The 26309-nt window shown below is 33.3% G+C and overlaps 1 protein-coding gene across 1 annotated transcript; it reads left to right on the top strand.

The window, feature by feature from the left end:
* Window positions 1-18751: 18751 nt before the first annotated feature.
* On the top strand, window positions 18752-22348 carry LOC127096495 (uncharacterized). Its single transcript, XM_051035055.1, has 9 exons — window positions 18752-18920; window positions 19014-19148; window positions 20140-20256; window positions 20334-20462; window positions 20561-20737; window positions 20971-21111; window positions 21299-21484; window positions 21599-21670; window positions 21940-22348. Exons 1-9 carry the CDS (start codon window positions 18828-18830, stop codon window positions 22111-22113), a joined length of 1224 nt encoding a protein of 407 aa, XP_050891012.1. The 5' UTR covers window positions 18752-18827; the 3' UTR covers window positions 22114-22348.
* The last annotated feature ends 3961 nt before the right edge of the window (window positions 22349-26309 follow it).

Genomic DNA, 26309 nt, shown 5'->3' on the forward strand with positions numbered 1-26309 from the left:
TATGGTATGAATATTTCACCTATAAATCTTTCTAGTCTCGTGTGCCTTCATGCCTTGTGGTGTTGGTAATCATGTCACATTCTAAAAAAAATACATGTGAATAGTGTTTTGATAATAAATCGAGAGGAATAGGTGAAGGTTTTGGTTGAAAAGTATTATTAAAATATTCTTTAATATAACTTATGAGTTCCACATGAGAAATCAAAAAGAGTTCAATTTAGATTTCTTAGGAGAAATCAACAAAAGAGCTGAATTTGGATTCTATAAGAGATATCAACAAAAGGGATAAATTTGATTTTTAATATGAAATAAGTTGTGGGTTGAATCTGAGAATAATATATATATATATATATATATATATATATATATATATATATATATATATATATATATATATATATATATATATATATATATATATATATATATATATATATATATATATATATATATATATATATTTATTTATTTTATTTTTTTTTCATTTTATTTTAAAATATGGATATAACACTCTATTTATTATTTGTATTTCTAATTAAATTTCTCTTTATTTATATTATTGTGATGGTTGATGTTGGATATTCCAACTCCTATTTTAAGTTAATATAATGTAATCTCTTTTATTGGAAAATAGCACGATAAATATTCCTTGTATTTTTTTTTATGTTATTGCATTTAAACACTCGAATTTGAATTTGAAATTTTAATTGTATTAATGTAATAAATTAAAATTTTGAAAACACTGTAAATCAAAATACTACATGATATAATTTCACTTTTTAATCTCTAATCCTTTTTGTCATCAAGGTACACTCAAGAAAGATTTCTTTCAATATCAACTTGTCCTCATCAACTCCATACATCCCACTTCAACAATCAATATCAAAGAACATTCTAAAGATTCCTAACAGTGTATCGACACTTATATATCCAATAAAGTTTGGGGAATTCCCCACTAAAAGGATCCTTATTCTTGCTATCCATGAATCAAGATAGATTCTGACTGATTAAAAATCCATGATCCAAATGTTCCATTTCAAAATTGATAAGCTTGCAATACTTTATGTTTTAAGAAATGAACAAGTGGGTAAAAATATGTTGAAGAAAATAAATAAAACTTGTTGCTGCTACTTCAAATCAAGAAGAATGTTTTTCTAATTGAATTGTCAGCTTTGAGTTTTATGAGTTATGGTGATTTTGTCTCTATTTAAAAAATGTCTTGGTAAATTGAAAATGTTACATATTTATTAACAAAAAAAAATAGTTTGAATTTTTAAAGAGAGAAATAGTAATCACACATATTATATATATATATATATATTAATATATATATATATAATATATATATATATATATATATATTATATATATATATATATTATATATATATATATATATATATAATATATATATTATATATATATATATATATATATATATATATATATATAATATATATATATATATATATATATATAAAAGGTGAGACAAAATAGAAAAAAAATACATATTTTGTTACTATCATTTTCTACAGAGAGATGGTGGCGGCGCGGCGAAAGTTGGGGACGCGACGCGGTAGAGACTATGTGGCAGCAACGTGACTGAGAGGCCAGGTGGAGGTGATGCGGAGGAGGCCGAGAGATGACGATATTTTGTATCTCATTTTGTAATCTCGTGTAACAATACTTTGTTGTATAATAACTACTTTCTCCCCAAAGACGTAGATTTGTTGTGGGTAAATAATTTTTTTTGTGTTCTTATTTGTTATATTTGTGTTGCTTGAAGTCATTTGGATGATTGTCATTGTTCTTTGTCTCACGGATTAAGGTGTTGGTGTATTCAAATATCATTTATATTTATTTTCACAACAAGTGTAGCCCACGGGATAATGGGTTAAGTTTATAAGTGAGCACCATGGATTTCAAATGGAAAATCGAGAATTTTTCTAGAGTGAATGACTTCAAATTGTGGAAGATAAAAATGCAAGCAATACTAATTCAACAAAATTGTGTAAAAGCATTGAAGAGAAAAACATTGATGCCTACAAACCTTATACAAGTTGAGAAGATCGAGATGGTGATTAAGGTCATAAGTGTCATTATCTTGTACCCCAAAGATAAAGTATTAAGGGGAGTCATGAGAGAGAACACCGAAAGTGAGATGTTGTTCAAGTTTAAATCTATATATGTCCAAGTCATTGGCTCACAAATTGTGTCTAGTACAACGACTTTATTCTTTTCGTACGGTGGGGAATAAATCTATTCTGGAGCATCTAAAAATATTTCACAAGATCGATGATGATTTGCAAAATATTAAGGCAAACAATTTAAGTCGGGGACAAGGCTCTAATATTGCTAAGCTCGTTACCCAGATCATTTGAGCACTTTATGGGTGTTTTTATTTATGGTAAAGAATGTACTTTCATTTTGGATAAAGTTCAAACAAGCATAAAAGTAAAGGATTTATCAAAGTTGAAATATTTGAAAGTTGGTGATAGTGGTAAAGGCTTAAGTGTCTTAAGATGAAGGAGTGAGAGTAGAGAAAACTAGAAAAGAAACAGATTCAGGTCAATGTCCAAGTCCAAGCTTTTTTAAAAGTCAAAACTTAAATGTTTCACTTGTCACAAAATCGGTCACATCAAGAAGAATTATCTAAAGAGGGAGAATAATGATTATGTTTATGTTGTGATTGCCTCAGAAAGATATGGTTATGAAGTTGTTGGCACACTAATGGTAATAGGTTTGGAGACAGAGAATACTTCATTTATAGGCCCAGGTTGCTATTATCATATGTGTTTATGGAATTAATATTTGGAAACGTCGTTGTTGAAAGAAGGTGGAATCGTTCAACTCAGAAACAATAAGTCTTGTAAAGCTCATGGTATTAGTACAGTAAGACTGAAAATGTTAGATAAGCGTGAGTTCCTTCTACGCAATGTGAGGTATGTTTCTAAACTTAAGTGAAATTTCTTGTCCTTAAGAATGTTTTATGATCTAGGCAATTGCACTAGAATTGAACACAAAGTATTGAAAATTTTGTATGGTGCATTAATGGTGGCTAAAGGGTACAAAGTTTGTGGCTTGTATACTTTGGATTATACCACTATTATTAGTCATACATCAGTAGTTAGTAAAGATGAATTCACTGATGAAGAACCATACTAGGGAGCTTGTGAGACTACCTAAGAAGTAAAAGGTAGTTGGATTCATGTGGATATTCAAGAAGAAGGAAGATCTTCCAAGAATTGAAAAACCAATATTTAAGTTAAGACTTGTAGTGAAGGATTTTACTACGGTGGATGGGATCGATTACAACAAAATCTTTTCACATGTAGTAAAAGATTGTTCTATAAGGATATTTATGGAAATTGTAAATCAATATAATATGGATTTAGAATAGATGGACATCAAAACAACTTTCTTACATGAGACCTTGGAAAGAAAATCTATATGGAACAACCTGAAGGTTTTGTAGAAGATAAATCTAAGGTATTATTGTTGAAAAAAATCTTTGTATGGGTTGAAACAAAGCTCAAGGTAATGGTATCGTTGGTTTGATGAATTTATTCTTAAACATGGTTTTGTAAGAAGTAATTACGAGATTTGTACATACATATTGAAGAGGAATAAGAAATTCACGCTCTACCTCCTTTTGTATATTGATGATATTTTGATGGCAAACTCTAGCAAGAGAGGGATGGGTAAGCTAAAGGAGATCTTGAATGATGAATTTGAGATGAAATATATTGGTTAAGCTAAAAGAATCATGAGAAGCCACAATAAGAGTGATTTGTTCTTATATCAATTTAGTTACTTAATGAAAGTGGTGGAGAGGTTTAGAATGCAAGATGCTAAAATCGCCAATACTCATTTAGATTATCACACAAAGCTTTAGGTTAAGAAAAGTCATTAAATCAAACAAAATAATAAGACAATAAAGATAATTATTTATGTAATTGGGGTTTAAAGAATTGTGTATGGTATGGTTTATAGTAGAACACAGTTGGCATATGCAATCAACATTGCAAGTCAGATTATGAAAATTTCTAGTCATGTTCCTTGAGAAGCTTTTAAGTGGGCGCTATGATATTTGAATGATTCTCTAAAGTGTGGTTTAAATTACACAAAGTCAACTTAAGGGAGACGCTTTGGAGGATTTTGTAGATGCTAGAAAATCCCTAACATGTTATATTATTTGGGATGAGTATAAGCTATAATGCCAATTAATAATTAATGGTCGCATTATCTACTACTCAGGAAGAATATGTTGCATTTGTTGAAGGGGTTAAGAAATCCATATGACTGAAGGGCATGATTGTGGAGTTAGGAATTACTCAAGAATGTATGAGGATTAATTGAAATTTTCAAAGTGCCATTAACTTGGTCAATCATAAAGTTTATATAAGAGTACAAAACACATTGACATCCCTATAAAACCACTTGTTTGATTGGGGATTAGCGAGTGTAAAATATCGTGTTTGGTTGTAATAAGGTTTATGGGCTTAACCTTTGAAAAACTCAAATCTATATTTAGTTGAACTCTCGAGAGTAAACTCTAGGGGATAGGAGTATGAAAAGTGGTTAGGTCGGACTTGTATAAATCTCTGGTGCATTTCTCTCTTCCCTTATCTCTTTATCTTTCTACTCTTTATTTCTTTTTCTCTGTCTCTATGATATTCTTATATTTAAATATTTATCCTCTCAATCTCTATTTGTTTTATAAAATTAACTTAAACATTTTTATAAATATTTTTTTTTATAATTGGACGTCGTTTTTCAAAAAACACAAACCATTCATCCCTCTATAGTGTTTAGAGTCATTTGATCAACAAATGGTCTTTGGAGAATTCCTTGTTCATGTTGGTGTAGCTCGTGTGCATCAACCTTTTGCAGGTTTTCCTTTTGACCATTACAATGTTGTCCAAACATGTGGAATACATATTTTTTTAGATGAAACCTACATTTTCCAATTTTTGAATTTCCTCCCAAACTAAAACTCATTTCTCTCCCGCTTAATTTATTTTTATTTTTCCTGCACCATTAGTCTGATAATGTGGCCAATGACTATTTTATGGGAGACTACCTTTTGGTAAATGTTGAACATGTCATTTTGGCTATATGCAAATAGGTTTCAATTTTCCCTTAGTGTATAAACTAAAATGACTTCCTCTTTATATGTTAGATGAGTTCCAATCATTTTGACCTTACAATGGCTTTCATCTCAACCTCATTCACCTTCTCTATAGGATAAGTCATATGTATGCATTCTTTTCTTGGGTCCAAATTTATGAATCAACATTCCTCCCTTGAGTATTTAGATTGGATGGCTTTTTATCTTTGTCACGGTTGCTTCAGCTGAGACTATAGAGGTAGAACTACTTGGTTCCCTATCAATATGTGTTTGTGGTAGTTATTTGCTTGTTCTTAATAGAGAACTTCGTAGCCATGTATGATGTCGACACGATTACTCCAAGTGTTTTCAATATTGGTCATTAGATTATACGATTGTATATTAATGTTCCTTCCACTACTATTAGCTTGATTTGTATTGACTTGGATCTTACTTTTATGTCACTTGTTAAGATGCTCACTGGTGTCTCATTATAGGGTTTTAGGATTGTCTAAGGTAGACTTAATTGCTTGCGCACCTCTTTGAATATGATATAAGATAAGATGTCTTGGCCGACCAAACTCTTCTTTGCACTATGTCATGCCTACTAATACAAACATATGGTCGTCTTGTTTCGTGTGTCTTCCCTTGTAATCATTTTAAAAAATGTAATTGAATGTAAGTTGTTTTATACCTATGTGATGGTACAAATTGAGTTTGAATCTCTAATAATACCATTGAGATATTTATGGCCCATTGGATTGAGATGTTGACCTCTTACCTTTTTTATCATCTTTATTGTGCCTCATATCAGGATTTGTTAACTTCCTCATAAGTGTTGGTGACCTTGAACTCTTACTTTTGTAGGTTCCCTTCATGGATTAATCTATTGATCTATGTCTCCAGCCACTGAAGCTCATATATGGAATCACCATGAATGTGATGATACTCCCAGTAGGTCGTCATGTTTGTGTTAGGTTTGCTCTTCCTTTTCTGAGATAAGTTGTTGCGGTTGGATTCGTAGGCATCTTAGAATATCCTTATGACTTCTCCATTAGTATACTGAAATTAGATAACTACTCCCATATTCTATCTTTTCCTCATTTGTCCCATCTTTAACTTCATCCACGACCATTGTGGTAAAACCTCTTGTAGTCTCCCCGCTTTGTCACAACTATTTCTTCTATAGTAATGTATTCTTTTGCCTTATTTCGCTGATGCATGTCACACTTTATTATGTTATCTGACTCATGAAGAAAATTGAGATGATCATCTAAGTTAGGTGTTTCCATGACTTGGTGTACCTCCTTGGAAGTTGGGAAATTCACATAAGTGTAACCCTATGTAGATTTCACAAGAAGATGATGCACTCCAGAGCGTCATATGCATATTAGAGTTTAGTCTATAAATGAAGTAGGTTAGACGTTTATCATTCCATCTTGACATTATAGTCCTTCATCAATAGAAACTATAACAATTTTGGTATTGGTTTCCTATTGATCTCGTATATGAAGGAGAGTTGAGTAATGTTATACTTCTCTCTCTTTCATCTTGGTGCACACAATGGTGATGTTTTGCTCTCTAACTCTAATCTAGAAACATTTTCATGGGCGTTATTTTCCAGAGGTGTGTCATTATGGTTTTTTCTGTTCTTTTTTATCAATTACATTTTTCTTTTAAGTCGTCTGATTTGGATCTCCATTATCCCGATAATGTTCTCTAACATTTAGCCTCATGTTTCTAATGCCCAAGTTGTGACGCATCAAGCCTTCATAATCCTTCCGCCTCATCCATTATTATTTATCAATATTGATGAGTAATTGAACTCTATTCTCCATCGACTTGCTTTTGATATGGTGAGTTCTTGCGTCTTGGCCTGCCATTCTAAGAGTTGTGGTTCTAATGGTTAGACTCGCATTGCAAAAGAGTGAAGTTTGAATTCTAGTTACAACTATAAAAATGGATCTTTGAGGCTCAAACAATCTTATATCGGTGCTTCTCTAGATAAGGAGTGTGTACCTAGAAAAGATACTATGATGTTAATTAAAGTAGTGTGCTAGCAAGTAGCAAAAGAGTAGATTGATTATGTTATCATACATAAGAGTGAGTTTTCTATTTATAGTAGAGTGAATTAACTACGATATATTTCATTTCATGTAGTTGTTATTTCCACTATGGTGTTCTCTGAGATCATAATGGATAAGTATGAGGTTGTTTTTGTGACTAATTTTGATATGGGTGGTGAAACAAATCCAGCTTAAACATGTTCTATATAGTTCGAATATAGTTCGGAATTGTGTGGGTGCGTAAGTGCTTCTAGATACTTAGCTATTATGTGTGTTAGTTTTTAAAGGATGACATGAATTATCGTAGTGTCATTCTAATATGTCGAAGCGAGTACTTTGCGGTTTTAGATCTTGTTGTTAGACATGTTATGTACTTTAAACTGTCCATTCTCTTAGTTTGCTTAAACCCATACCATTATAATATCATATACTCTTTCATATCCCTTGATCTATTCTAAGTTTTCCCACAAACAAACATACTCTTATTACTCATCTTTAAAATACACAAAGAAACGAGAATACATTTGGGCACACAAGATGGAAAAAAAATATAAAGCATCTTTCTTTTGGGACATTCAGTGACCTCGTTTTTCTTAGCAATGAAGATTATGGGCATAGTGCTTTTTTCTTTGGGGGCATGAATATGGGCATGATGAATAATACATTGGAGATAGAGAAATACAAAATCATATAATATCAATTAAACTATTAGAATGTTATTCAACCTTTTTGTAAAAGCTCTTAAACGAACTACTAAGAATTTTTTCTTTAACAAACTCATGCCAATAATGATAAAATTAAGGTTGATTTAAATAAAATTATATTATCAGTATTTATATATAAAACGATATCAAATTTTAGTCTAGCTAATTTTCTTTTATCAAGAGTATTTAGTTTATAATATTAGTCATTCTTACCTACTAAAATTAGAAGAAATTTAAAATGAATTTTATCATTGGCCAACCTCTACTTTCGGTACGATTGCTTTTGTATATTTTAATTTTTATAATTATTATATATTTTGATGTTCTCTTCTTGATAGAAAGTAAGAGAATGCATGGGAGTTATGGAAGAACAGAAAGAGTGTGGTCCTATATGGGTTGCTTCTGGTAAAGAAAAGTGCAATTGGAACAAAACTTCACAATAATCACAACTTGCAATAGTACTTTGAAAAAGAATTTAAATAATATGTAAATTAAATTGGATTCCATGAGGAATAAGTCTATTACTATCCTTCAATACTATTTATTATTTCTGTGAAATTCTTTTCATACCAAATCTCTCAGCTCCTTGAAATTTAAAAAATATTTATTAGATTTTAAAATTTGAACATGCATTTTTTAAAAAATCTAGTTTGAACGGTTCAAAAAATTCTCCCACGATTACTTTTACTCTTTTTTTCTTTCTTTTAGAATCTAAAATCTAAAATTGTAAAAATTAGAGGACTTTTTTTTTATGTTCTTCTCAAAAATTTAATATCATTCAAAATCTAGAATTTGTATTTGTATTTTAAAACTTACGTGTTCAGATTCTACAATGTCAAATATATTTTTGGAATCTTAAGGGATGTTCGAGAAGTTTCGGAGGAAAAAAATATTTTATTTTGAAACGTGTTTGTTCTATATTATAATTAGAAATGGTTGAAATAGATGGTGAAAAATTATGAATATTCTGATGTTGATATCTGATAAAGTGGCGCGGGAGGGGGCATGCAAGGTTATCACTTCAACGTCCAAGTTAGCTCAAGACTCAAGATGATTGTAATGAAAAATGAAGATCATAAATGTGTACCTTGTTTTTCGTGTGAAATGACTTTTATATTTTGGGTCAAGTGGAGTGGATTTGAGTTGAATTGGACCTAACCATTTGGGTCTCTGATCGGTTGAGAAATGTTGCATGTAGACTTGTCGGGTACTTAGAGAGTTGGAAAGCCTTTAGGGGTCGAGGCTGGTCTTCAAGAATGTTGTGCGATGCACACTAAAAGTGAAGCACTTGGAATCAATTGAAAAAGTAGTGAGAAACAAGCGCATAAAGTGCATTTCCATCATTGAAATGTTTCATCTCTTCTCCCTAACGTGTGGGTTGATGTGACTAGTCAGGGCATGTCGCTGTTTAATTATAACGCACTCGAGTTTGCTTGCATTTCCAAGGAAAAATATAGTCGTTGATTCTGTAACTGGTCTGGATCCTTCATCATCTTTGTCCATATATAGGGGTGGTTGAGCCTTGAGGAAACTTTTCACAATCTTTGGCATTCTAGATCGTTCATAACCATCCTTACTAGTAAATGTTTCCTTTCATTTCTTCTTGAGAGCATTTACCAACGATTATAGGTCTTTGATCAAAGTTTTTCCTTCCTTCACCATTTTGCTTCATCAACCTCGCCTAGTTAAGTACCCTTCTCAAATTAAGCTTTTACCTTTAGCATTTTTTATTTTTTGGTCATGATGAGCGATAGCCTTATTCGTATAATGAGTGATTCTAAGAGTGATGTTCTTTTGCTGCTAGAATGGGGGTATCCTCTGATTCTCATTTACCTCTCATTACCTATGATCACCTATACCACAAAAGTATATATCTGAAAGAAGATTCAGATTTGGAAAGGGTATATGGGAACTCATTTTGTGAGAGAACTTTTTCCTTTGACTCTTTCAAGGATCTCTTATCATATGACGATGGAGAGGTCGATTGCACTAAGTCCATATGGCCATCATGTTTTAACCAAATCAGAGATAAAGGTTTCTAAATTAAGGAGAGAACATGCTAACGATTTTATTCAGATTTATCGGAGAACCAATAAATTTGAAACTAGCGATGTTGAGATTGGGACCCATTTGGAAAAATGGGGTAAGCCAGACGTATTTTCTTGGATCAAGCCTAGCGTAAACTTCAAAGTTGAGGACCTGGCCCGAAGAGGTGTGTTGTTGGTGAAGTTGGCCGATGCAGTGAAATATGGTTGGGTGAATGCAAAAGTAGTGGGAGCCTGTCCATTTTGAATATTGAAGTGACAATAGATGTTGTTGACATTACGGTCGATGACCCCTTGGTTTGGTTGGTTCTCCCTGTGGTTATGGAGAAAGGGGCATGTAATTCCTTTGACTACTGCTTAGTCTCGGTTTATGAATGCTTGTTTACTTGGATAGGATTGCAACTGCCTTTCTCTAACTTTGAGGTGGTTGTCCTGAAGCATTTGAAGATTTCCCCTTCCCAACTTCATTTGGGGTCCTAGACTTACCTGAAGGTGTTCGAATTTTATATCGAGCATAAGTCTTAGAAGCTTTCTCTCATGTTGTTTTTCAAACTATTATATATGGTGTGCACCTCTCAGAATGACATTTGTGACCAAAGGCTCATTAGCTTACACCATAACGATCCTTGGTTCGACCACTTCACTCGTGGTTGGGTCAATTTTCTGAGGCGTCTTCTGTTGCTAAAACCCCTTACTCCAGAGTCACATCTCGCCTTTTTCTATTCTTTGATTGAATCTTCCCATTTCTATAAAAGAATATTTCTGAAGTTTTGGTTATGGCTTCACTTTCATCATGATGTCCATTTTTATCACATCAAGCTTGGTCTTCTTTCCTTTAATGAGGTAATGATGAAGGAAAACCTATGTTCTTGATTTTTAGTCCATGGCTATGAAGAAGGATTTGGGCCCAATGAAGTACCTTCTTCTGGGGTGAGGAAGTTGATTGACACTCATGTAATCGTGAGTGTAGTTGGTCGCGCAAAGACGAGAGAGATATTTGGTGAGGACGGAGTCCCGTAGTTTTTTTACATGTGTGGTTGCGTCTTGCAGATAACATGGAAAAGTTGGATTAGGTCTATAAATTCTCCAACGCTAAAGGTATCAAGATTGGCCCTCATGGCCAGGTTGTGACGCGCCCTCCTACGACCATTGCTTATCTCTTAACTACTGAGACTATCGATGTTGCCCCTAGGGTTGAGCGTTTGTTCAGTGTCTTCTATCCACTTTAACTATGGAAGATACACCATTTTCTTCTATCTCAACAAAGAGAAGTCGGGAAGAAGACCAACCTTCCCCTATAAGGGATATCTCTCCTAAACAGACTTCCCTCTCCAGAGACGCTGACTCAAGGACTTTAACCATTTTCCTTCGAATACCCGTTATCCTTCCTTCTCGGATTCCTCACACCTCTATGGAAGTTGTTACTGCTGTATTGGCACAGGACTTGTCCTTCGTCCAAGAACTATATGAGGTGGGGAAGATGAAGCTTCTTTCCGAGGTTACCTTTAGTACATATTGGGTTATTTCCCTATTCTCTCTGGTCGTTGCTAGTAGAGGGACAAGCTGGCCTTGGGCAACCCTACCAAGGAGAGGGACACTTGGAAGGGTAAATGTGAAGCCCTGGAGAATAAGTGATCGACCTATTAGAAGGAACTGGTCTATTTGTAGGAGAAGTTCAAACATGTTGAATATTTACAAGAGGGGGCAAAGATTCACAACTCTTTTTCAATTATAGCTTCCCGGGTTGCTAAATTGGAGTAATCTCTTGAAGCTTTTGATGTTGTTTCTAAAGTGAACCACCATGCGAAAGAGGGTTATAAAACTCTTCAACAGGAAGTTGAGAATCATGTTAAGGCTCTACAGGCCTTTAAAGGCGAGGTTTTCGGTCTTTGGGAGAAGTTCCATGATTCCCTCCAACAGGATGTGCATGGTGTGTATGGGGCCTGAGATCAGGTTATGGAATAGGAAATAGGATTATGTCTCGCTATCCCTATTCTTGTCGAAGAGCTAGACCCCTTCAAGGATGCTCTAGAAAGGAATTTCGAGGGGGATTCGGGCTCTTCAACTTAGAGTGTTAAGGATTGATTATTTATTCTTTTTCTTTTGTTATCTTCCCTATAATATTGGCCAGTATTTTGTGCCTTGGTTGTGATACTAAATATTTGTATAAAGTTGTACATTGTCCAAAAAGTACAGATGTGTGTGTGTGTTCCCCCTGTAAGAGCAGTGAGACTTAGAGGTCTTAATAGGTATATTACACATCTGAGGGTGAGGGCTAGCTCACGGCTGTGAGTATCCTTTTACGGTGGTTTGTTAGGCTATTTGAGGGACCAACTCACGTGAGGTGAAAAACCTTGTTGGTGGTTGGCACCGCTGGGATACAGGCGGGTGGTTAGCTTTTACGGTGTTGGGGCTACTAGGAGTGTGAAGCTCTTTGAGTAGTAGTAAGTGTGTTGACTTGAGGATGTGTTCCTTATCCTCTTGAGGGATAGTGTATTTATAGGAATTCCTGATCCTTAGGGTTTCCTTATGAAAGGTCGTCGCCCACTTAGTCAAAAGGTGGACAATTGAATCCTTATTCCTAAGGGAGACGTGGGTCAGTAACGACTATGACTTTCTTTTCATCTAAGACACATCTTATCCCATGTTTCTTCTATCCATGGGAAAGTAAAACCTGAGGGTGAGGGATACCTCCCTTCAGAAAGCCTTGCGCCTCCTTTTCCTAGGGTGATCCCAAGTTTTCACCCTAGGCAAGTTATTTGCAAATATAACACTACACAGTCCCTTAGGCATGAGTCTTCGGTAGTGGGCAAAGTGTTTTTTAACTGCGGAAAATGAGAGTATCCCGAGGACTTATGTTTTCCCTTATGAGGTTCTATTTGACCTTTAGGAATCTATACTTTTACAGATCTACTGCCATGCAACTTGGCCGATGAGGCGCTAAGTCCTTTAGGTGAGATGTATCTCCTTTCAGGTAGAAGTTCCACCGAACCCTCTAGCAAGACTTGACACCAAGTCTTTGGGGCTTGATATAAGACGCTCCCTTAGGCGTGATTTTTTGGAAGCGATCTTGCCTGAGTAGATATTGAGTCCCTCATACGAGAGCTCTATCAACTATAGGGATTCTAAGTCCCTCAGAGGTTGTATCTGTAGTTCAGCTAGGGATACATTGAGTCTCTCAGGTGGGACGCTTAACCTTTAATGCAAAACTTCCATTGAGTCCTTTAGCAAGACTTGACACCAAGTCTCCGGGGCTTGATATAGGTTGTGCCCCTTATGCGTGATTTTTTTGGAAATGATCTCGCCTTATAAGATATTGACTCCCTCGGGCAAGAGCTCTATCAAATATGGGGATTCTAAGTTCCTCAAAGGTTGTATCATGTAGTCCGACTTGGGATATGTTAATACATTCAGGAGGGATGTTTAACCTTTTAAGCGCGACTTTCATTGAGCCCTCTAGCATGACTTGATACCAAGTCTCCGTGGATTGGTATAAGTCGCTTCCCTTAGGCATGATTTTCTGGAATTGATCTTGCCTAATGAGATATTTAGTCCCTCAGGCAAGAGATCTATCAACTCGGGGGATTCTAAGTCCTTTAGAGGTTGTATCATGTAGTCTGACTTGGGAAATGCTAAGTCCCACAGGCATAACGCTTAACCTTTCAGGCAGGACTTCCATCGAACCCTCTTGCAAGACTTGACACCCAGGCTATGGGGCTTGATATAGGTCGCACCCCTTAAGCGTTATTTTTGGAAGCAATCTCTCCTGAGGAGATACTGAGTCCCTCAGGCGAGAGCTCTATTAACTTTGGGGATTCTAAGTCCCTTAGATGTTACATCAGGTAACCCGATTTGGGAGACGTTGAGTCCATCATCCCAGACGCTTAACCTTTTAGGAGGGACTTCCATCGAGCCCTCTAGCAAGAATTGACACCAAGTATTCAGGGCTTGATATAGGTCATGCCCATTAGGCATACTTTTTTGGAAGCAATCCTGCCCGAGGAGTTCAGTCTGGTGTGAAAGCTCTGTTTGATTTTGAGATTATCCCAGTGTAAAATCTATCATTTAGTTTAGGGATTAACTAGTGTAAAATTTCATGTTTGACTATAAGAAGGTTTATACGTATAACCCGTAAAAAGTTCACATCACATATATTGGAAACTCTAAAGAATAAATTTTTGGAGACATGAGTAGGCCAAATGGTTAGTCTGAACCTGTATAAATCGATGGTGCACTTCTCTCTCTTCCATTATCTCTTTATATTTATGTTCTTTATTTCTTTCCATTGTATTTGCATCTTTTCATCTCTATAATTTTATTTCTTCTACTTATTATGTTGTTTTATCTCTGTTTAATTTATAAAATTAATTTAAACATTTTTATAAATAAAAGTTTTTATAATTGGATATTGTTTTCCAACCTATACAATTCAACACTGTCTCTTGTTTTTGGAGTCTCTTGTCTGGCATTATTTCATATGTTCCCTCATACCATACCCAACATCTTTAAATACGGCTTGTAGTGCGTAAAAATGTGTTACACTTTTTGAATAAACAAACAAACAAAAATGTTCTATTTTTGTTACTAGTGTATTTTGGATTTTACAATCAAAATTATCAAAATAACCATTTGGATTGTAGAATCTAAATTACACGAGTAACATAATATAATAGAAAAAATGAGTTTTATATACTACAAACTAAGTTATAATATCTAGATGACCTTCCTATAAGCCTCTACCGCCATCGTGGAATCACAATCCCTTATAATGAGTGTGAACTTCATCCAAACTAATGGCTTATCGTGCAACAAATTGTGAGGAATAAAACACGCACACACCAATTCATATGTTGTGCTTATTAAACAACCACAATTGGATTTATCGCCAAAACATATATGTAGTATCTATTGGTAATATAAGTGGAATTCATCATCAAAACAGATTAAAAGGTGTTAAACCATTTAATGAAATTCACATGGGTCTAGATATATGAATGTTTTAGTATTATTAATCAATTTGTAGCTATGCACATACTTATTTTAAAAAATCATTTCATTAGATGTTTCATTTCTGATTTTGAACCCTTAATAGGCTTTTTGAGTATATGGCGCACATTATAAATATGCTTGATAGTTGTTGAATTTGACCATTTGTTTTCTTCAATGGCATCATAGAATTTCTTGTAATAACCACATTACTTATCATCTCACAAAAGATATGTAGTTATATGTGTTATACAATTTAATCATATGGTTATACGGTTTAAAACAAATCGTATAATCACATTACATTCAAGAGAAAAGGTTGATACAATTTTTTTCATTAACAAATTCGAGCATGACATTTAAATCATACAAATATATGTTTATGATATTATATTTGCTGCTACTAACAAATCTTTTTGCAAGGTTTTTCTAATATGAAGCAAAATTAATTTGAAATGTCTATGATGAAGGAGTTTTAATACTTTCTCGATTTACAAATTGATCAAGCAAATGAACGCCCCTTCATTAATTAAGCTAAATATTGTAATTAGTTTTTGAAAATATTTGAAATGGAAAAGACAACATTTCTCAACTCCCACGAGCATCTCGTGTAGTCTAGATAAATATGAGGGAAATAAATTTGTTGAAGAAAACAAATATTGAGGTATGATCGATTCTCACTTATATCTTAGTATGTCTCATCATAATATTATGTTCTCTATATGTATGTGTGCACACTTTCGATCAAACCCTAAAGAATCACACATAATTACAGTCAAACATTATGAGGTATCTCAATAGCACATTGCTTATGAGTTTATGGTGCCCCAAATGGAGGAATTGGGTTTTAGTTGGGGTACTCTATTTCTGATTCTACTGGTTATAAATTTGATCGAAAAGTATCAATGGTACGTGTAATTTTATTGAGAAATCGCTTGTCTCCTAGCATATTAAGAAACAAGCAAGTGTTGCATCATCCTCAATTAAAGCAAAATATATCGTTGATTGCATGTAGTTGTCTGTGCGCAAGTTATTTGGATGAAATAGCATTTAAGAGATTATACAATTAATCTCACAACTTTCTCAATGTGATATAATATATATATATATATATATATATATATATATAATATATATATATATTATATAATATATATATATATAATATATATATATATATATATATATATATATATATCTTGGAATGAGTAAATTATACTTTATTTATTTGTAAGAGATTAAGATTATAAATACTGAAGCATTTAGTACGTTAAAATCTTAAATGGTAGTTTATTTGAAAGAAAAAAGTATATAAGCATTACTCCACCACTTCATAATAAATGTCATATTTCTATTTTATATGTTTTAAAATAATTGTCACTTTAAAATAACAATTCAAAATATGTTTTCTTTTAATATATATTTATTATTTAACTTTATATCACTTAAGTACAATTAATAAAGTTGTTTTAATAAATGATATTTTTTCTAAATCGACTCAATTATTCATTTGCTTAAGAATTGTTCCTTGACATTAGCTAAATGTAATGCTAAACACGACTTTTTAGAGAAAGATGTTCTCTCTCTCTCCTTTCTAGAAAATCTCCCCTAAACCTTTAGGATTTGATGGTGGCAGCCTCCGACCTTCATGGTGGCTTTCATCTAGCACCTATATGGCGGTCATCTCATCATCTATGAAAGGAAGTACCCAGTTTATTCGATCTCACTCTCATGCTTCTATCGGAACTAAATCACTTTTTTGAATGCCCTTTTTCTCCGCCGCAAACCATTGTTAAGTCTCTCTCTCTCTCTCTCTCTCTCTCTCTCTCTATATATATTATATATAATATATATATATATATATATATATATATATATATATTATATATATCACATTGAGAAAGTTGTGAGATTAATTGTATAATCTCTTAAATGCTATTTCATCCAAATAACTTGCGCACAGACAACTACATGCAATCAACGATATATTTTGCTTTAATTGAGGATGATGCAACACTTGCTTGTTTCTTAATATGCTAGGAGACAAGCGATTTCTCAATAAAATTACACGTACCATTGATACTTTTCGATCAAATTTATAACCAGTAGAAAGCCACTTCCAAAGCTGTCGTGAATTTTCTACATATTGCAGGTTATTCCTCTAACAGATCTACTTATTTATGTTTTTGTGTTGTCTATTTTGAGTTTGTCTTTTGGAGTCTAAGTTTGCACTCTTGGTTGTTTGATAAAAAAACTCAAAAGGGTTTTGTGTCTTAGAACAACACTATCTATAGTCATTAATTAATTTTTGAACATTCGATAAAAGTGGACAATCTTGAGATCAAAGTTAAGTCGAAATGCACAAATACAAATCAAAAAATCGTCTTTAATTGGATTTTTTTGAAAAAGTCTATGGATTATCATTCTTATATTACCACTAATGATATTCTTAAGAAAGTGGGTAAATGGATGGTACGTGGCTGATTTTGGTTTGATTGTGTCTTCTTTGTTTGTGATTAGACTATGTGTAATATCTTTTATGTTTATGTCATTTTTACTATTAGAGATGTTTATAGATTATGGATGGAGTGTGTTGTATGTCATATGTCTCTTGATTTTTATAATGTTGGATGGTTTTTCACTTAATGCGATGATGTTTACTTTTTAAAAAAAGTTGTTCCCCATCCAAAATGTGATACTCTCTCCTTTCTAAAAATGAGTGATCTATTTAACACTTTTATTTATATTAAAATAATTTAAAAATTAATGATGGAGATTGATGTTTTTACTAGAAAGGAAATGGTAACAAGTACTTAAGAGTAGGAGAGGAAATAGGTCATGTCATGTCAGGCTTTAGAAAGCATGAGTCTGACCTACGAAAAACTTTTAAGACCTTAGTCTGATTTATGATTTATTATAGATTTTACTTTTTGTCTGACATGGCTTTTTAAAATGTCTAGTCTAGACTGAAAGATTATTTAAAAGTTTGTTCCACATTAAGGCTTTCAATAATTCATCATATTTATAAAATCTTATAGACCGATTTTATATATATATAATATATTATTATATATATATATATATATATATATAGTATATATATATATATATAATTTCTAATATATATATAATCTATTTTTTATTAGTTGAAGTCTAGTTTATTTAATTAAAAAATTTAAACTTAATCTTTTTATTAAATATGTTAAGTCATGTCAGACATTTTTATTAAATATGTCTAAGTCATATCAAACCTTAAATATGTCGGATTATAGACATAGCATATTAACATCTATAGACCCATAAACATGTCATATTATGACCAACATGATCTATATTCACAGGTTAAGGACTTAAAATTATATATGTTTTTTAAAATGCAAATATTCAATAGAATGAAAATTGAAATAATTATGTACTAATATACACTGTTACCATAAATACATAATATAATATACTTTTTTTGATAATTATAAAAATATTATTAATTAAAGATTAAAATTATAAAATAAATATTTAGTATAGTTTTAAAAATTAAAAATCACTTAATTTTATAATATTTTTTTACAAGATCGGATGGGAAAAGTATTTAATTTAAGGAGCGTCTGATTTTACAATAATAAAAATTATCATTTCAGTGAATTAATTATGATTAAAAATGAATTAAAAATAAATGATTAATTCATCATATAAATGATTTTAATAAAAAATTTAGATTAAACTAAAAAATATAAATTAATTATAGTTTTAAAATATAAATAAAATATGTCAAAATAAACAATGTGCTACTACTTGTGACCAATCGGAGACGAGGCGGTACAATATAGGACGAAATATTAAGTTTTTATTTTTGTTTGAAAGTTTGAATGTATGGATGGTCCTCTAATTGCACACCTAATTCCTCTCAACTGTGAACAAAAATGTCCCTCACTCTCAACCTTCCAACCCCTTCTTTCTCTCCCCGCTACAACAACCGAACCATTTCATGTTCCTTCTCTTCACAATCTCTCAAGGTCACTCTCTCTCTCTCTCCCCCTCTTTTTCCTACTTCACAAGTTGTGAAATTTCAACAATAACAACAAGTCTTGTTGTTTTTGTCTCTGCAGTGTAAGAGAGACTACACGAGTGTGATGATAGTGCCCACTGGTGTTGGAGCCGCTATTGGTGGATTCGCGGGTGACTCTTTGCCTGTTGCTCGCGCTCTTTCTTCCGTTGTTGATTGCCTTATCACTCACCCTAATGTAACACTTTCTTATCCAATTTCTTCCTTCTATTTCACACTACTTGTTGCCAATGCTGTGTTTTTTTGGTCTTAAATATTCACAATTTTGGTCATTGCTCACAATTTTGAGTATCAATTTGCTCTAGAGTTGATATTGAAAAATATGAATTTCATTTTCTTGTTTACTGACTTGTAAGTGATTAGAAACGCTGGTTAAGTAGTCGGAGTATATGCAATGTAAGTTCAGGAAAAAGTTTATAATTTAGATGTGAGAGTTAGAGAACATATTTTTCCACAAGTTGTATTTAAATATCATAGGTGCGTAAGATGGAGAATAGAATGGAATGTAAACCATTGAATTCAATTGGGTGACTAAATTGGAAGAGGACTTCCCGGATTTTATGTCACACAAAGTAAAACCTGCGATATTGTACGGGACAGAATGTTGAGCGGTTATAGATCAACGAGGATAAAGTAAGTGTAGTTGAGATGGAGATATTGTGTTAGATGTGTGGTAAGATTAGACATGATAAGATAAGAAATGACAATCTTAGAGAGAGTGTTGGGGTAACACTTATAATAGAAAAGATGGTGGAAAATAGACTTATAATCTGTTTGAATTGGCGTTTAACCTTTCCTTATCGCGTCCCAATGCACATCTCATAGTGATTTTCTAAAGCTTCAAATACTGGTGTTTTGATAGACATGCGTTTTTGGCTATTTCAAACGCGGAAACAAACAGGATATTAGGTGGTTTGGACATATAGAGAGAAAACCTCTTGATTTTGTGTTAAAGAGAGTAGATCAAATGGAGAGGAGTCAAATAGCTAGAGGTAGAGGAAGACCTTGAAAAACTATAAGAGAAATTATTAAGAAAAATCTTGAGATTAACGATTTGTATAGAAATATGGTCCTAGATAGAACATTATAGCGGAAGCTGATTCATGTAGCCAACCCCACTTAGTAGATAAGGTCTCGTTGGTGTTGTTCTGACTAGTCAAAATTTCCAGGTTCTTAATGCAGCAATGCTATACTGGCCAATGCCTAATACGTTATATGTTGAAGGTTATGCTCTTGACAGATTTGCAGAAGGTTCATGGGCCTTACAACCTGTTCACCAAAATAGGGTAAGACTCAAATGTACTATGTCAAGTCTATTCTCTCCAATTAGAATAGTGAACTGAGCTTTTATTGTGTAAAGTAGGTTGGAATAGTTCTTGATGCCGGTATAGAGGAAGAGCTTCGGATTCGCCAGTTACAAGTAGCCGATGCTGCAAGGGCTTCCCTTGGATTGCCTGTTGTAGAATATATTGTCACAGACACTCCACTTGAGGTATTATTCAGTATCATCTTGTTTTAACAAGCATAATGAAATGTGAATTGTGCCTACCACCGTACACGATGTAAATTGAGTTCAAACAAATTTTACAGGTAGAGAAATGGATTGATCCCAAAACTGGAAAATCGACAGGGAGAATTAAACACCCTGATTCTTTACTTAGAGCTGTGCAGACCTTAGTGAGTAGGTCAAAAGTGAATGCTGTTGCTGTTGTCGGGCGTTTCCCAGACGACGATACTGATGATGTTGATGAGTATCGGCAGGGATTGGTATGAGTATGACAACAATGGCTATTGAAGTTATATGACCATGATCTAATTACATATGAGTATAATTTGATTAATTGTGCAAGTTTATTTTGAATCAAGAGAAATCATGGATGATTATGTTCTTTCTCTATCTTTGTCTTCAAATTTTAACTTTATCTGAAAGATATTTTCAGTTTGCTTATGAATACTGTCCTTTTTAATCTAACAATGAACACTGTCCCCAATTTTCGCAGGGAGTAGACCTACTGGCGGGAGTTGAGGCAGTTATAAGCCATCTAGTAGTGAAGGAGTTCCAAATTCCTTGTGCACATGCTCCTGCAATGGCTCCAATTCCTTTAAGTCCATCTTTAAGTCCCAAATCAGCAGCTGAGGAGGTTAGTAAACTCTCGACGACAACTAATTTGATTGTTGGTTCAACTATTTCACAATAGGGCTATGTAGTATAAACACTTTAGATTGAAGACTTGGTCCAGTGTCCAACACCGACATGTATTGTCGTGTTCGATGCCAATATGCATCAACATATGTAGTTACATTCAATCACTTGCTTTGTTCAAATAGATTGGGTATACTTTCCTGCCATGTGTGCTAGCTGGCCTCAGTAAAGCTCCACAATACTTGGTCATGCATTCTGAATCAATGGAAAAGGGTTGCATATTGGGAAGTGATGTGGATTCTGTAGTCCTTCCTAAAGATGCTTGTGGAGGGGATGGAACTCTTGCTTTTGCAAGAAATGAAAAACATAAGGTATAAATGGAGGCATTAATCGATCTCTTTTTTTACTCTGATCAGCAAAAGCAACAATTATTTCCTGATGATGAAAATTTAGAATTTCTATGACAATACTAAATTTCTTTGCAGCCACTTATCATTACCGTGGATGAAAATGAAACTGTTCTGGATGATACTGCAGATAAACTTGGTTTTGAAGCGGTAAGCAGTTTTTCATTTAGTTTAACAACTATGTGCGGACAATATAAAACCGTTTTTATACAATCATCGAATCAGATCTCACCATAATATCCCTTTGTTGTATTATTTCTTAAAATACCACAACAAACGTCGAAGTGATGAGATTTGATTGAATGACCTAGTAAAAGTTTTATATTGTTGAAGCACTATCTCACCAGTGCTTCATTTATCTTCCAATGCAATTAAAATGAAAAAAACATTTTTAGTTGATGAAATGACATCTTTTGCAGCTGCATGTCTCAAATTATTGGGAGGCTATTGGAGTAATTGCTGCTCACAAAGCGGGGATAGATCCATTTTCACTTAGAAGAAATAAAATTCCTAACATCGGTTGCACTTCTTCTATGCCGGTTAATGGCCACTCGAATACAAGAGAAAGAGTTATCAACTGTTATAAATTTTGAGAGCTCAATGCTAGTATATAGTTTTTAATTTTGGTATATTAACCATTAGAGGAAATAGTATATTGTGTTCTGGATTTTAGGTCTTGTAGCCATTTGTATTTCTGAGAAGGTAGCAATTGTTTTACTTCTAAGTTCTAACTATCTTGTAAGACAGGGTAGGATCAAGTTTGCAGTATATACTGAATTGGTTTCGAAGCAAGGTTAACACAGTTGGGTTTCACCCCTCATTTGGGTATTTTAAGGTTGTTGTTGTAATTTTTTTTTAGGGGATTTTTTAATGCACCATATATGATTCTTACATACCACGCGAAAATTTTAAAATACTCTCAGTTTTCGGAGATGCATCTCCGAGTGCATCAAATACACATTCAACATATGTCATTCTGAGTGGCGCCCTATAAATTAGGTTTTTTAAATTTCGGAGATGCATCTCCGATATATTTCAAGAAGTATAATCATAACCGATCAGTTCATTAGATCTTTCGGAGATGTTAGATATTTTATCATCTTTACATGTCAGATATTTTCGGAGATGCATCTTTGAAATAATCCGATAAAAATCACAATTGCATGATCACATAATCATTGTTGTCATTGTTGTTTTCCTCTACAACCCTCACCAAAAATCCCTTTAATTTCAACCCACTTTTTCACTCCAAATCTCCAATCTTGTGGTTCATCACATTAAATGAAGCAAAAGAAGTTAGAATTTCAGATAAAGATTTTTTTGTTTCACACTGCATTACTCACATTAATCATGTTCTTAGTCGGAAAAAAATGTGCGTTTGTGTGGAAATGTATCTCTGGAACAAGCATGAACTTTTTTGGAGATGCATTTCCAGAAGTAGTTTGTGTTCATTTCCAATTCTGTTTTCAGCCATGACGCTTATAAACTGTAATGTTGTAATTGTTTTCATTAGATATGATGTACCCCAATGTTTTTCCCAAACAAGTTGTTTTTCCGAATGACCAAGGTGTTGTTGTGAAGGCGGTAGATGTTGGCAACCAATTTAAAAACGAGCAAGAGTTTGAATCTCGTGATCAAATGTTTCAATGGATTCGTATGGAGGCCTCCAAACTTGGATTTGGTGTGGTTATCGGAAGGCCTAATAATGGTTCGGATATAAGACGCGCTTTTGTGACAATGACGTGCAAAAGAAGCGGAAAATATATAACTTTTCTCTTGAATGACGTGCAAAAGAAAATGTGAGTGACCCTTTAAGATGCATGACTACATGTTGGCAAACAAAACCGGTAAATTTAATGTCATATGTGGTTTGCATAACCATGATTTGTATGAAAAATTAGTCGGTCATCCTAGTGTGTGTCGGCTCTGTAATACCCCAAAATTTACCTTTCATTTTTCTTGGAAGCATGGGATTGTGTTTCACATCGCATTAGCATCATACTAGGTCATACTCATTGCATACTGCATCAGTGACTTGGGAAATCGGGGTTTTATTGATCACTCCTTAACAGAAGGAGCCTACACAGAGCAAGACTGAGAATTGAATTTCATTCTCCAAATATACAAGTCTCAAGGGGTTCCATATGTCTTATTATGGTCCTCAGTTCATCAGTGGAAGATTCAGAGCTCTCAGAGTGTGCATATGGATTTAATCAAAAAAAATCAGGGTTTCATGGCTACCCGCAACAGGCAAGGTTTAGTTGGAAGTAGAAGGGCCCATTCATGTCATGATTAGAGAGGCATCTAGGCCTAGGAAGATTCACAATTATCTCAGAAAGATCCATTGGCAATCAGTTCCTGATCATTTTGCTCTAAAACTAGGGTTTGGTATAAAATCAGTTTATTTCTGATTCTTTGGGTGAAACTCTTTTCCATGGCCCTCCATATGTCCACAAGGGTCTACATACAAAAAATCAGCTCTTTATTTGAGCTAGAAGTGCTTCAATTGATCAATGGAATCGGGAATCAGATAGTTTAGAAAAAGTTAACTATGGGGCCAGAAAAGTCAACTCCTGACATTTTGAGAGTGGAATCTCAAAATCCATGCCTAGGGGATCTTACATGTGAAATTTGATCAAGGTTGGATCATGGATTCATCATTTAATCAGGAATTGGAAAAGTTACTTAATTTGGAAATGGTTGACTTTCCATTTAGGGCAAGTTTTCATGATCGTTGCACTCACTTTAAGCCCGTTTTGTATCAAGATAAAAGCTCCATTTGAAAATTTCTCCAACATGAAAGTTGTTCCTATTGTTCCAAGCTTTCTAGAGATATAAAACTTGCTCCATTTGGATTAGAATTGAGAAAGTTATGCTTAGTCAAAATGAGACATTTTTTTAGGACACTTAGAAAAATTTCTAAGTCCAAAATCTTCGAAATTTGTCAAGACTTCTTGGCCAGTTTTCTTGCACTTCAAGGCATTATTTGAAAATACTTTCTTCACAATAATTTTACCTTGCCATGTCCTCTTTCACATTCTTTTAGAATCATCTCATTTGGATCCATGGTTTGAGAGATACATTCATTTAAAGTGGGCACCATGACTTGATTTTCTAGGCAGATTTTGGGCCTGACTGGCCCAATCAGATTTTCTAAGCATGCTGCACAAACCAGTCATGTTTTTTTTACCTATTTTGGCCATGCATTGGACATCCACTCACTTAAGTTTGGCTCAAAATAACAATATTTTACACCTCACTTCACACATTTATTCTTATGGATAAATCACTTATTAAAAAGCCCATGAGAACACCTAATCCACCCTATTTAAGAAGCTGAAACCCTAACCCTAGAGGAGCATTGGAATTTCGTGGCAAGGAGGAAAAGCCTTATCACATATCAGATTCTATTCCATTTCTATTTTCCATTAGGTAATCATCTCTTCCATGGCCATGTTTTGATATATTCGCGCTTGCTTACCATGTTCATCACCATTAATCCTTCCATTTTCATATTACTTTTTCTTATTTAAAATATTTTCTTCGTCCATAAAATTATCCAAAAATATTTTTCACTTTTCTTAACGTTTTATTTAATTTTATATAATTTTTATTTTCGTATTTTTTTTAATATTAATATTTTATTTTAATTATTTATTCTAACTGGTCCATTTTAACATACTTTTTTTATTGATTTTATTTTTATGACTTAAAATTATTGTTAGCATTTGATTTTTGGGATGAAGGTTGACCACTATCTCATGGTCAACCTGACATTTTCTTGGAATTTTATTTCACATTTTCAATTTATTTTGGATTTATTTTTGACCTAGTTTGGTTGGTTGACTTTTAATTTGACTTCTGTTTCACTTTAATTAATTCACGTACCAATTTTCGTTATTTTTAAAATCTTTTTGGGGGATGATGATGTCCTGACCCCACCTAACTTAGTTTAATTTTTCATAATTTTTGTGATTAATTTACTATTTATTTGACATTTTTTAAGTTGACTTGACTTTTCGGTTGACTTTTCTATGATTGATGTTTGACATAGGGATTGCTTAAGGCAATTGAAGAGATCTTTTGATCCTCCCTTGTTCATCTCATGTGCCATATATTAGAGGCCTTTCATCTTGATTTTATTTGATTCTTGCATCATTTTCCGATTAAATTATTCATTGATTCTTTGTGTGCATAATTTCACTTGTCTTATTCATCTGATATTTTTATACTTGTTTCTTTCATCCATGTCTTTATTGTTTGATTGTTTAATATGTTTATACTTCTCATACATTGTTTAATGCTTCATTATTTCATTCTTTGATTATTTGATTTGATTATATACTTGTTTATATCTTACTTGTTTGATTAACTGTGGCCTACTTGTATGTTGTATGAGGCATATATTATTATTGTTTGATTGCCATGTACAATCCCCATTTATTACAAATGTATCCCTCTCCCATGAATTGTATAATGTTTATTTCTCTCATGCTTTATTCATCTGTTAATACAAGAAATAAAATGAACATCCGATAACCATTTCATAACAAGATCAAAACCTCGATCCAACGTCGAGTAATCATTTTCAAAACTTAACAAAACCAGCACGTATTCATCCATTTACATTGTACGTCGATTGCTTTATGCATCACCATCAACCTTGTAAGTCGATTGCTTTATGAATCGCCATCAACCTTGTAAGTTGATTGCTTCATGCATCGCCATCTACCCTTATCCCTAACACCTCTTCTTTCTCCATTCGTCGATTCTTGTTCCGTTTAGGTAG

Source organism: Lathyrus oleraceus, chromosome 6 (genome assembly GCF_024323335.1).
Source record: "Lathyrus oleraceus cultivar Zhongwan6 chromosome 6, CAAS_Psat_ZW6_1.0, whole genome shotgun sequence".
Taxonomy (NCBI): Eukaryota; Viridiplantae; Streptophyta; class Magnoliopsida; order Fabales; family Fabaceae; genus Lathyrus; species Lathyrus oleraceus.